General features: G+C 45.5%; 1 protein-coding gene across 9 annotated transcripts in view; it reads right to left on the bottom strand.

Annotated features, from left to right (window-relative positions):
* Positions 1-410: 410 nt before the first annotated feature.
* LOC115108758 (receptor-type tyrosine-protein phosphatase F-like) overlaps positions 411-13,649 on the bottom strand; it is a 388,031-nt gene continuing 374,792 nt past the window's right edge. For all 9 annotated transcript variants that reach the window (XM_065009146.1, XM_065009144.1, XM_065009145.1 and 6 more), the window contains 9 exons: positions 11,418-11,537; positions 11,050-11,204; positions 10,235-10,520; positions 8,501-8,679; positions 4,482-4,608; positions 4,148-4,273; positions 2,908-3,062; positions 2,485-2,620; positions 411-2,181 (listed from right to left, as the gene is read on the bottom strand). In XM_065009146.1, coding sequence (XP_064865218.1) covers positions 2,113-2,181; positions 2,485-2,620; positions 2,908-3,062; positions 4,148-4,273; positions 4,482-4,608; positions 8,501-8,679; positions 10,235-10,520; positions 11,050-11,204; positions 11,418-11,537 — 1,353 coding nt within the window. In that variant the 3' untranslated portion in view covers positions 411-2,112. The remainder of the gene's footprint in view (positions 2,182-2,484; positions 2,621-2,907; positions 3,063-4,147; positions 4,274-4,481; positions 4,609-8,500; positions 8,680-10,234; positions 10,521-11,049; positions 11,205-11,417; positions 11,538-13,649) is intronic.

Raw genomic sequence — 13,649 nt, 5'->3', positions numbered from 1 at the left:
TTAGGGCAATTATTTTATTATACAGTACATGTAAATTTCCGGCCACTTGACTTGTCAAATTGTTATTCCATTAGGTCCGAACAATGTGCAACATCCTACTGATCACAATTATATTACCTACTATAAAACACAATGCAGTGTATGCCATTGTGTGACTGATATTCCAGGGGTTATGTCAGGACAGGGGTTCTGTCAGGACAGTGGCTGAAGCACTGTGTTCAGGCAGTCAAAGGACACAGGAGGTCCTAGCTGGCGGGGTATCTTCCACCATCTGTTCCACTGGCAGTATCATAGAGGGATTGAGGGACGAGAGGGTACAATGTGTGTGGGCTGTGTGGGGGCTGTGTATGTGTGTGTGTGTGTGTGACATGCAAATATATTTTTAAAAAGACACACAACACCACATGATATATATAAAAAAAAACAATTATTCAACTTTATTAACATCAAGGTTTTTGCGACATTTTTTCCCTCTCCTTTTTATGAACAAATAGAAAACAGATTGTGTATACAACAGACTGAACCCCTACGGCACTATTTGAAGACAAAGTGAAATAAATCCTTGTTTTTGCAGTCCGTCCATCCGAGCCCAATCAATCCAAATTCACCTCACTTTGCAATCCTATAGCCTCACTTAAGAGAAAAACGCTTGACTATAATGTAGAGATCCTCCACCGTACATTGATGCTGCTTCTTTGTGTTACAGGATAATGTCCTTCTGTAGCACAGTGAGGAGATAATACAGTATATTACAGCAGTTATACCATGGATGTAGAGTCAGTGACAGTCAGAAGAGATGTTAATCTGGGTTGTTGTCAGGTTTCTACAGGAAATGGCCAGTCATGGGGAACTAGGTCAGTCGTATGCAGATGGACATGTCCAATTCATAGATCATAGTTCAGAATCAGCAGGGTAATCAGAAATACAGGGATGGATAACTGTCTGTCTGGTCACTCAAACACTTCTCATAGGAGGGGTGTTGTTGGGCGCTGTACATTAGTCTGATGTGAAGTTCTGTATATCTGTTGCTCCAAACCAGGTCTAGCTTGTCAGATCAGAGCAGACAGAGCTAGGGTCCAGTTCCTCTGTGTCTTTTGGGAGTGATGGTTTGGTTCAGTCCCATGGGCAACTAAGGGTGCTGTAACAGGACAAACACCTTTTCATGTACCGGTAGTTTTCTTTATTTCTTTCATTGTGTCTGGAGTTTGGACCGGAGCTCTTTGAGCGACAGGCATTGAGAAAATCACAGTAAACAGAATCTGTACATGGTAGATTATTCATAAAACATCATCAAGAATAATCTATTCAGTTTTTATAAACATAGATGGGTTTATTTTATAGTAGTTCACTAACTCTGGTGTATATGTGTTTGATCTCTTTTTGTGGAGATTGTTTTTGTAAAGTACCAGGAAGTGAAAATACTTATAAAAGTTGTGTCCCCCATATCCCACTGAATACGACCAACCAGAGAATAGAGAACTTTAGAATGTTATAATTATGGTAAAAAAATTAAAATATTATTAGCAGCGCTGAGTATGCGTACGTCTCCAGTATTAATAATAACTCGGAGCATGTTTAAAATACATGTCCCTTGTGTAAAAAATAATAAAAAGATACAAATAATGATTTTAAAATAAGACCCAATAAGACATACAATAACCAGTGTATAAATGATTAGAAAACCAATTCTAAATAATAATAACATATTTATAATGGGTAATAGTAATGATATTAATGCATAATAAAAGCAGAAACATAAAGTTTGCCATATAAGCAGGTGGAGGAGGCAGAAATAGTGTTTTCATGGCATGTGCATTAGCTATAGAGACATCAGAATGAAGCATACTGAAGCTTTTTAGGTTATTTTTTAGTAGTGAAGGGTTTTAAAGCAGGTTTATTGTGCAGTAAGTCCAGGAGTACTGCTCCACCTGATTGACGGTCATCCAGTCAGACATGTGCTCTCTCCCACTCCTCCTCACTCCTCTTCTTCTCTTCCTCCCCCTCTCCCTTCACCCCTCCGGCAGTTTCTGGAGTGTATGGATATAGCTCAGAAGGGACACACGGCTGGCGCTCCTGTACCCCAGGAGTCCCAGTGCATTCTGGGAGTGGTTATTATGTTGCATAGTGGTCAAAGCTTCCAAGGTACTCTAGAGCTGCCCTGTAGCACAACTGGTACTGGTCCTGGGAGGAGAACAGAGGGGAACAACATCAGACTCAGTCAACAGGGTGAAATCTACTAGAATATAATAATGGTACCATAATCTCCTGGGAGTGTTTGTATCAATGCAAAGAAATTGTTTTAAGATAATTTGTTATGTGTAATGAATACATTGGAAATCTTACTCTTTCAATTGGATAAACCAGCTATTTTAACTGAATCCCTGCTTTGCTTAGATACCTCTATCTAGGAGAGGATCTGTCCTCCCACCCCCTCGCTAACCAGTCTCCCCAGACACCCACCACAGCTGTGTGACAGTACTGTACCTCTGTCTGCACCATGGCAGGTCTCTGGGTCCTCAGTGTCTTGACAGTCTGGAAGAGATCCACCACCCCCTCGTACCTCATCCTCTCCAGCACGATACTCAGGGTGATGAACACACCAGTCCGCCCAACACCAGCACTGTGGGGGAACAGGGCAGGGAGAGTTACTACTATACACACACACACACACACACACACACACACACACACACACACACACACACACACACACACACACACACACACACACACACACACAGTACAAGCATACACTCAAGCACACACACACCTATACACCTATACACATCCACACACACACCACACACACCACACACACACACACACACACACACACACACACACACACACACACACAAAAAAACGCTCTGTCATCAACTATGTGTTGATGTCATCAGTTTTTCTTACCTGCAGTGCGCAGAGATTGGTCCATCCTGGCCAAACTGCTCCTTGGTTTTATGCACTTGACCAATGAAGTCAATGAAGCCCTCTCCAGTTTTTGGCACCCCTTGTTCTGGCCAATCAGTGAACTGGAACTGCCGAATGGTCCTAGACTGGCCATCCTGAGTGGTGGTGAGTGGTGGATGAGGGACATAAAGTGAGTAATTTCTCTAAGCTTTATTATAAAACATTATAAAGGCTAATACATGCTGATGACACTTTATAAAGCATTATAAATGCATAATTGGAGTAATGCTACGAGTATTTTTTCTACAGTGTGTTCTACACACTCCAGTACTTATGCTGCAATAGTTTATGTGTCGGGGGGCTAGGGTCAGTCTGTTATATCTGGAGTATTTCTCCTGTCTTATCCGCTGTCCTGTGTGAATTTAAGTATGCTCTCTCTAATTCTCTCTCTCTTTCTCTCGGAGGACCTGAGCCCAAGGACCATGCCTCAGGACTACCTAGCCGGATGACTCCTTGCTGTCCCCAGTCCACCTGGTGGTACTGCTGCTCCAGTTTCATCTGTTCTGCCTGAGGCTATGGAACCCTGACCTGTTCACCGGACGTGCTACCTTGTCCCAGACCTGCTGTTTTCAACTCTCCAGAGACAGCAGGAGCGGTAGAGATACTGTGAATGATCGGCTATGAAAAGCCAACTGACATTTACTCCTGAGATGCTGACCTGTTGCACCCTCTACAACCACTGTGATTATTATTGTTTGACCCTGCTGGTCATCTATGAAAATTTGAACATCTTGGTCATGTTCTGTTATAATCTCCACCCGGCACAGCCAGAAGAGGACTGGCCACCCCTCATAGCCTGGTTCCTCTCTAGGTTTCTTCCTATGTTCCGGCTTTTCTAGGGAGTTTTTCCTAGCCACCGTGCTTCTACACCTGCATTGCTTGCTGTTTGGGGTTTTAGGCTGGGTTTCTGTGCAGCACTTTGTGACATCAGCTGATGTAAGGGCTTTATAAATACATTTGATTTATGTATGTGCTGTAAAGAGCAGATTGTATTTCTATATGCAACACAGCCACAGCTCCATGTGTGGGTTGAAAAACACCACCCCTGTTATTTTCCTCACCTTTGCAGCATTATTCAATTAGGAAAATAAACTTAGCATTCCGGTTAACCCCCTACGTAAAGCAGAGAGAAAAAGGTTACTAGGGAGCAGAGGGAGGATGGATGGAGAGATGGACATACCCTGGCGTCTGTCACCTTGAACTCTCTGAGGATGTACTGAGGCATGTTGTACTCAGCCATGGGGTCCACTACAAAGTACTGGTACCTGGCAGAACGCTCAGCTGGCCAGTACTGATGACACTTTTCCTAAGAGACAGACAGACACAATGATATAGTCAAAATCTATCGCACCACAACACTCTCCATGGCATGACTGGTGTGTGTGTGTGACTGCGTGTGTGTGTGTGTACTTGCATGTGTGTACTTGCGTGTGTGTGTGTACTTGAGTGTGTGTGTGTGTACTTGTGTGAGTGTACTTGTGTGTGTACGTGTATACTGTATCAATGCCACTCACTCTTCCCATCTCTCTGAGTTTAGTAAGCATGACTACGATGGTAGAGTTGTGTTCCCACAGCATCCTCCAGAAGTCCTCTGTGGTCTCTGCTAGCGGCCCCTGGGTGGCCATGTAGGCCTTCTGCTGCCTGGGGACACAAGGACATGTGAGGATAACACCATAACACTGGATACACACTTCAATACATCCCCATAAAATAGAGTTCATAGCGACACAATAAACGTCATGTAACAGGGACACAGTATATGACAGGGTGAGGATAACGTTATAACGTCAAGGGATATAAGTTACATTTCAAAACATCCCCATTAACCTACAGTATCCATGTCGAGTCCTGAGTGGTCCTACTGTCATCTGAGAGGCCCTTGTGCTGTTATTGGAGGCTGGGCTTGGTGTATTTTCATTACGTTATACTGCTGACAGATTAAGTGTCTACTCTATTCAAGCCAGTGAGAAGACCGCAGCGTTGCGGCTGGGGTCCCTTTCTACTAGATCAACATTAGAGGGCAGTGTGAAGCCGTGAGAGAGATGTGTGTCAATGTGATTCTGTTTCTGTCATCCCTACAAACATGTGAGAGCCAGCCCAGTCCAGCCCAAGACACACATATTCCTAGGTCCAGACGCACTAGCACACGCACGGCCAAGTACAGCTAGACGCACGCAGGCATGCACACACACACACACACGTGCAGTGTAAGAAGGGGCTGCTGCTGGAACTCTGAGTTCCATCTATCTTTTCTACGTGATAACTAGTAAGTGAGCCATGCCTCAGCACCCTGTTCAAAGAGTCTCTCACAGTTGATGGGTTTGACTCATGCTGCATGGAGATTCAGTTTCTTACAGCTTATTATAGTTTGAGTGTTCTGCTTTGACAATGGCAATAAGCATGCCTGCAAATTAACAGGCAAGGCTCAAGGTCAGCCATAGAGATCATTGCTCTACCGAGACACTTATCCAGACATATGCATGTTTAGAGTTAAATAAATACAATTGTTAGTGTAAAATGGCTGTTGAGCAAGAGTGGAATGACCACCTCAGGATATCAAAATACTGGAAACACCTAACCAGTATGACATCATCATCATTGCATCATCATCATTATCCTCCCCTTCTTCATCTAAACCATCCTAATCCCCTCTGGCACTTTAAAGATGTGATGCCTGCCTGCCGGGAGAGAGAACACTAACATCTCACTATGAGCCAGGAGAGAAAGTCAGCACCCCAAATGGCCTCCTATTTCCTATAAAGTGCACTATTTTGACCAGGACCCTATGGGGCTTGGTCAAAACTAGTGCACTGTATATGCCCTAGGGTGCCATTTGGGATGCAAACTAACACCTCTCGATGTCTTAATTCACTTTTAATTACCACTACAGGAATTAAAGAGGAATTACACCCCCCTTCCTTCCTTCCCTCCCTCAGGTGGGGCAGCCCCAGGGACTTCATTAAGCACACAGGAGGAGAAGTGTGTGTGTGTGTGTGTGTGTGTGTGTGTGTGTGTGTGTGTGTGTGTGTGTGTGTGTGTGTGTGTGTGTGTGTGTGTGTGTGTGTGGAGTATGAGGAGGAAATCGGAACAGAAAACCACATCAATGAATCCCCCCCACCAAAAAGAAAATACTTAAAAAAGCTCTTATTCATTCTGTCAGTCATTAGTGTGTTGTAGCATTGTGCATTATAGCCAATTACAGTGTTTATACTTCCATAAAGGAGACGGCTCTATGGGACCTCTCTGATTAGGTACTAATTGGAAATGGGACAGTAACTGAACGGGAGTTCCCAAGCACCTCCCGAATGCAAGAACACACACACTCACACATCTAGTGCATTCAGCAAGTATTCAACCCCATTCCCCTTTTCCACATTTTGTTACGTTACAGCCTTATTCTACAATGGATTCAATTAGAAAAAATCCTCATCAATCTATACACAATAACGTTACCCCATAATGAAAATGTATTTGCTATGAGATTCGAAATTTGAGCTCAGGTGCATTATGTTTCCATTGATCATCTTCAAGATGTTTCTACAACTTGATTGGAGTCCACCTGTGGTAAATTCAATTGATTGGACATGATTTGGAAAGGCACACATCTGTCTATATAAGGTCCCACAGTTGACAATGCATGTCAGAACAAAAAACAAGCCATGAGGAATTGGGAGGAATTGACCGTAGAGCTCCGAGACAGGATTGTGTCGAGGCACAGATCTGGGGAAGAGTACCAAAAAATGTCTGCAGCATTGAAGGTCCCCAAGAACACAGTGGCCTCAATCATTCTTAAATGGAAGAAGTTTGGAACCAACAAGACTCTTCCTAGAGCTGGCCGCCCGGCCAAACTGAGCAATCGGGAAAGAAGGGCCTTGGTCAGGGAGGTGGCCAAGAACCCGATGGTCACTCTGACAGAGCTCCAGAGTTCCTCTGTGGAGAAGGGAGAACCTTCCAGAAGGACTCTGCAGCAGTCCACCAATCAGGCCTTTATGGTAGAGTGGCCAGACGGACGACACTACTCAGTAAAAGGCACATGACAGCCCGCTTGGAGTTTGCCAAAAGGCACCTAAAGGACTCAGACCATGAGAAACAAGATTCTCTGGTCTGATGAAACCAAGATTGAACTCTTTGGTCTAAATGACAAGTAACACACCCGGAGGATATCTAGCACCATCCCTACAGTGAAGCAAGGGATGTTTTTCAGCGGCAGGGACTGGGAGACTAGTCAGGATCGAGGGATAGATGAACGGAGGAAAGTACAGAGAGATCCTTGGTGAAAACCTGCTCCAGAGTGCTCAGTACCTCAGACTACGGCAAAGGCTCACCTTCCAACAGGACAATGACCCTAAGCACACAGCCAAGACAACGCAGGAGTGGCTTCGGGAAGTCTCTGAATGTCCTTGAGTGGCCCAGCCAGAGCCCGGACTCGATCCCAATCAAACATCTCTGGAGAGACCTGAAAATAGCTGTGCATCTGCAGAGAAGAATGGGAGAAACTCCCCAAATACAGGTGTGTCAAGCTTGTAGCAACATACCCAAGAAGACTTAAGGCTGTAATCGCTGCCAAAGGTGCTTCAACAAAGTACTGAGTAAAGGGTTTGAATACTTATGTAAATGTGATATTTCAGTTTTTGCTTTGTCATTATGGGTTATTGTATGTATTGATGAGGGGGAAAAAACTATTTAATCAATTTTAGAATAAGGCTGTAACGTAACAAAATGTGGAGAAAGTCAAGGGGTCTGAATACTTTCCGAATGCACTGTAACTCTGAAAACAATAGGTGCTCCTTTTCAATATCCTTTCTCCAAATATGAACAAATGTCTTTAAATTCATAGAAAATTTCATTTTTTTAGAACCGTACATCTTCCATTGAGTGTTGCTGGGCAGATTCCCAAGGATGGACAGTTCTAGAGTAAAGGATTGTGGGTATCAGCAGACATAAACAGAGCTATCACAATAGGTAATCACTCTATTCCTCTCCGAGGAGGGGTTTGTCACCTGTCACAATCAGACTATTTATTTACCACAGGAGGAGTGTGAGAAGGAATGGACAGTACTGCCAATACAACCAATTTGCCCTGACAACTGACAAGACTAAGGCAAGAGAGGCAGGAAAATACTGGCCTCCATTTCACACCATAATTTACTGCTGTCAGTCGCTGCAGGAAAGGTCCACCTCCTCACTCATTAGAGGAGCTGTGTCTGCAGGATGGATTCTCTCTTCTCTATTTCTATGTCCTCTTCTCCATTCCCACCATCACCACATCTCACTTATTCTAGTCTTCAGAATATGTAATGTCTTGTTTTCTCACAGTCCGAGTCTGAAAATCCTCTTCTCTTCTCCCCTCTCCTCCCCTACCTCACCCGTCTACCTTTTCCCACCTTTTCTATCTCCTCTTCCCCTCAACCTCGACCCCTCCTCCCCTCCTCCTCTGCTCTCCCCTCCTTTCTTCTCTCCCTATCCTCTTCGCCCCTCCACTCCCCTCATCTCCTATCATCGTTCCTTCTCTCCTCATCCCCCTCTATCTTACCTGTATCCGTCGATGAAGCTGGCATTGATGTAGTCGGAGCCCTCCACTCCTCTGATAGGCTGCAGACTCACGCGGGTGGACTCAAAAGGCATGATGTTCACCAGCCGGTTCTTGAACTTGTTACAGGGCAGGTTGGCACTGATGAATCTTGAGGTATGTGCTTTGGAGTTGGCCAGTTTCTGGAGAAGGAAGGGAAGAGGAATGGACAGATTAAAGATACAATCTTGGATCAGATTAAAGAACTGTGTGCTATTGTAAAGAAACATCAACCCATAAACATAGAAATATAAATACTAAAATTGACTGCACCCATGAAAGTGCGAGTCTTTTTCCCATTCTAGTAATTATATTTCTATGCCTCTAACCTGAAGATGACTGTTGCCACAGCTTTTAGTAACGCCCACCTTCCTTCCCTTCTATCTAGCCCCTGTCTCTTCAAAATGCTAAAGCTGGGGATCCCAGCCAGCCTAGCATTGCTGTGTGTGAGCAGGAATGTCAGAGGGCACGGGGTTGGGGGGCTAACACTCTAATTGATGCATGACAATTATGAGCTTTGAGCTGAGCCCCTTTGTTCTACAGCTTCAATTAACAACCTGCTGACGCCGACAACATCTCTCTCTCTCCATAAAAACTAGTGTCGACAGCACAGCCACGAACAGAGACGTCAGAGAGTCAAAAAACACTCCCACACAACATTCGGGACGGCTGTGAAGATAGATACACAAGCTGACTGTAACCATGCCACTGCGACGAAATAAACTAAAACCAAACAAGACTTTGAAAACTGAAAAACTATCTTCTCCCAAATGAGAGGGGGAGGGTGAGTTTTTTTTGCTGGCACTGCTGATGGTGTCCTAATATTATACTCTGTCAGTAGAAAGAAAGCAAAGTGTCAGTTTCAGAACTGCCAGTGGAGTGAAGCATCAAAACCTAATTATACTTGCTACGGACAAGTTTGACCCACATCATTTGGGTTGTGGCGGCGTGTCTCCGAGGAGGAGGCTGGTTAGAGCTGTGTTCCTATGGCGGGAGGCGTCCCAAATTGCCCTATGGGTCCTGTGGGTCCTGGTCAAAAGTAGTGCACTATATAGGGAACATGTTGCCATTTTGGGACGCAGATAGTGAGTATGTGATGGGGTCCAATAGAGTTGCTGGAGCCCAGTGGTGTAGGCCCAATCCCAGGATGCATCAGCTCTCCAACCCATTGAGGCTTTATCTACAGACTGTCAGACGGTCAGCCTGTCTCAACCCTCCTCCCTCACTAGATCACTCTCTTTCTCTCTGTCTCACTCTCCCTCCCACGGCCCCCTCCCTCTAGTTCAGTCTCTCATCTCCAGTCCAAAAGATAAGCCTCTGAAACACTGAAACAGAACGCCCCTCTTAGGAGAATCTATTCATTTCAGAGTTACAGTGTGAGGATGAAAATGCTCCCAAACATTAACTTCCTACTCCCACTGCATCGTACAGACTGAGACACCACCACCAACAACAACAACAACTGTTCTACTGCTTCTAACTAAATGCTCCAATTAGTAACTGTACCAGTCAAGTCACTTAACCTCAAGTCTAAGTTGAATCCCAGCTCCCTAGCAAGTCCAAGCCTGAGCGAGTCCAAGTGGAATCACAAGTCCCTTGTTAGTACTAAAGGTGCAAACAGTCCAACACTTTTCTAGCTAGGTTTATAACATAGAACTGAACTGTACTGTTATGTTCAGGAGGACAGCTACTACCTACCTTAAACTCTAGCTCCATGGCAGTGACCGTGTCTCCGGGCGTGACCTGGGTGAGTTTCTGGATGTGTGCGTACAGGTTGCGTGCAGGGACCTCTGTGTTACCGCAGGTGGCTGCCTCTAGCAGGGCCTCGTGGATAAAGACATACTGGTCCTCCGTCTGCACCATGTAGTTCCGCTGAGCTCTCATACACGTCACATGACCGTAGATATCCACTGACTTCTCATGCTTCATACGCTCCAGCATGGCCTCGATCACGATGAAGCAACCGGTCCGACCTACACCAGCACTGTGGGGAGAGACAGGTAACTGTGGAGCCTTACAGACACAGACAGAAATGACTGTAACTACACTGAAAAACTCACAAATCTGGCATTGGAGATTACATGCGCACATTCAATGTTTCTAAGGAAGGTTGATGTTTATTGAGAGGAATCTTGTCCTGGAGGCAGGGCTGAGTGATTTCCACTAGATGGGCCAGTGGCTATATTGTAAAAATTAGGTTAGGGTTAGGTTTAAAACCAGATTTGATGACTTTGTGGCTGTGCCAGCTACCCAGCAGTGCTGCCTCCAGTACATCAAATATGTACAGTTTTTGTATGTGCTTGTTTTCTATTGTATAGGGCTCATTTGTCAAAAAAACTTTAGTCTCAATATGACTTCCCTGAGCAGGTACTGGAGACTAAATAATATGTTCATCAAAAAAAACTAAAAAACACCCCAAACACTGAAATCTATTCTCCCATATGGTTTGTTTCAATACTTAGGTCATCATCAGGTCAAACATATCTCTGAAGCAGGTCTGAGATGGGGTTTACCTGCAGTGCACCACCATGGGTCCTGCATCTGTGGGGTTGCAGGACTTGACCCTGCGGAGGAAGGCCAGGGTGGGGGTGGGGTACTCAGGCACTCCATGGTCCGGCCAGGCCATGAACTGGAACTGACGAACCTCTCTCTTCTCACTGGAGCCATTCTGGTAGAGCAGGGGAAAAGAAAACTTTTCAGAACACCACAGACACACACTGGTGGCCATATTCTGGGTTGTCTCTCTGACAGACATTCATATTTACAACATGTTCGCTAGCATGAGATTTGATAATGGCTCGAGAACACATTCCTGGAATCATTGCCCTCCAGCTGGTCAAGAGCTGGTCATTTTTGGAATACAGTACATGCTATTCCTTACCTTATAGAGGGCGAAGGTGCGTACGCTGTAGGTAGCCAGCTCCACAGTGTCCAACATGGTCACCTGGATCATACCATAAGTCTCTGTACCCCGACTGGGCCAGTACTGGTCACACTTCACCTGTTACAGACACAAACACACAGACACAGGACAATGAAGATATTGAACTTAGTGTTGGAGCACTGGAATGAGGGAAGCAGAATGAGACACGGACTGAAGAGGCTTGTGTTAGGGTAATGGGACAGTCAGGAACTAAGGGCTGTGAGAGGGAGGACATGGGACAAGGACTTAGACTGAGTGAAGGATGACAGCTTGCTTCCGCTCCACTGTGCTATCCTTCATGTCCTGGGGGGAGAGAGGAGAGACAGCCAGCTGGAGTTTAGGGGCCCAGCTCTATGGGACTACAGGCCCAGAGACCCTAGCTGGCATGGGCCAGGCAGATGGGGGGCTTCCGCTACACAGTCCTGTCCAGGGGGGGCTGTGGTAACATTGGAACTGGCCTAAGCCCTGGAGAACCCTGGAGCTCAGAGCGCGACTTGTGCCTCTCTTCATTTATTTATTTATTTTATTTAACCTTTATTTAACTCCTCCAGACCTCCACTCCAAAGGGCCATTAGTTAGCACATTCTGATTGGACAGCAGGCTGGTGCTCCAGGGACATTAGTCAGGGCATTCTGACTGGACAGCAGCCTAGTGCTTCAGGGCCATTGATCGGGGCATTGTGAGAGGGCATTGTGATTGGACAATCTGGTGGACAGCAGGATTACCACCTGGACACATAATTTCACTGGACTTCCCAAACACAACCAAGAGCCAAGAGCTAAGTGACCTATCTGACTGAGCACAGGGCAGCCACAAACCAAAATCTGCTGTGAAAAGTAGGCGGCTGGTGCATTTCCTACTAACACAGACCATGTAGACAGATAATACAATTCCTGTTTGGTGATGTTTTATCTGTTTAGCCTACAGGTGCATTCCACCACTTTAACCTAGACTAGCTAAGAGGCAGTTGGAAATGAATGCTGTCCCTGACATTACTCCAGGCTCCTGTGCTCTGGTCGCTTAATGAAACAGAACAGAATGGAGCGGATTGGACAGGTGGTCACTATGGAGGGGGGGCGGGGGTGTCACTGCGTCCCCCATGTCAGCTGCTACAGACAGTCACATGACTTCCTGTGACTGTCCGTAGATTTTTCAGGTCCTCTCTAGTCAGAATGATAGCTGAGGTGGATAGAGGTTAGACGGCAAAGAGGTGGTGCTGGGATGTTGCCAGAGGTGAGACCATGCTGTGCTGGTGATAAATAACAGGGGCAAAGGTTCAAAGGTGAAAGGTAATTTAATGATGAGTTGACCCCTCATGGGTCTAAAGAGACGTGTGATATTAAGTTTGGCAGGAACATGATGAACTTTGTCTGTGCTTATAAAGGTGTGGTATGCCCTTTAGTTCCACAGTTATTAATCAGGCGAGTAGGTGGTGTGTGTGTGTGTGTGTGTGTGTGTGTGTGTGTGTGTGTGTGTGTGTGTGTGTGTGTGTTGGTACACGTGTGGCACCCTTTACACCTACACACTTCCCTCTCTCTAAGCTGTCACCATGCAGTCTATTTACTGAGTCTATTCAAACTCCTCGATTAGGGTTTTACACCTTCCCGTCGACCCTCACACCTCCTGTCCATTAGAGACCAAGGTGAGACTACTGGGACTGTTACACTCTGTGAGTGCAGGGTGAATCAACGGTCGTGTTATGTGTGTGTGTCCTGAGACAATGTTGTGTGTATGGTGTGTGTTCAGCACAGAATGTGTGCATGCACATGGTTGTGAGTGTGCTGACATTGTAGTGTGTATGGTGTGTGTTCAGCACAGAATGTGTGCATGCACATGGTTGTGAGTGTGCTGACATTGTAGTGTGTATGGTGTGTGTTCAGCACAGAATGTGGGCATGCACATGGTTGTGAGTGTGCTAACATTGTAGTGTGTATGGTGTGTGTTCAGCACAGAATGTGTGCATGCACATGGTTGTGAGTGTGCTGACATTGTAGTGTGTATGGTGTGTGTTCAGCACAGAATGTGTGCATGCACATGGTTGTGAGTGTGCTGACATTGTAGTGTGTATGGTGTGTGTTCAGCACAGAATGTGTGCATGCACATGGTTGTGAGTGTGCTGACATTGTAGTGTGTATGGTGTGTGTTCAGCACAGAATGTGTGCATGCACATGGTTGTGAGTGTGCTGACAT

Source organism: Oncorhynchus nerka, linkage group LG24 (assembly GCF_034236695.1).
Source record: "Oncorhynchus nerka isolate Pitt River linkage group LG24, Oner_Uvic_2.0, whole genome shotgun sequence".
Taxonomy (NCBI): Eukaryota; Metazoa; Chordata; class Actinopteri; order Salmoniformes; family Salmonidae; genus Oncorhynchus; species Oncorhynchus nerka.
Note: the sequence above shows the minus strand (reverse complement) of the source record. Positions and strands in the feature narration are given on the sequence as shown.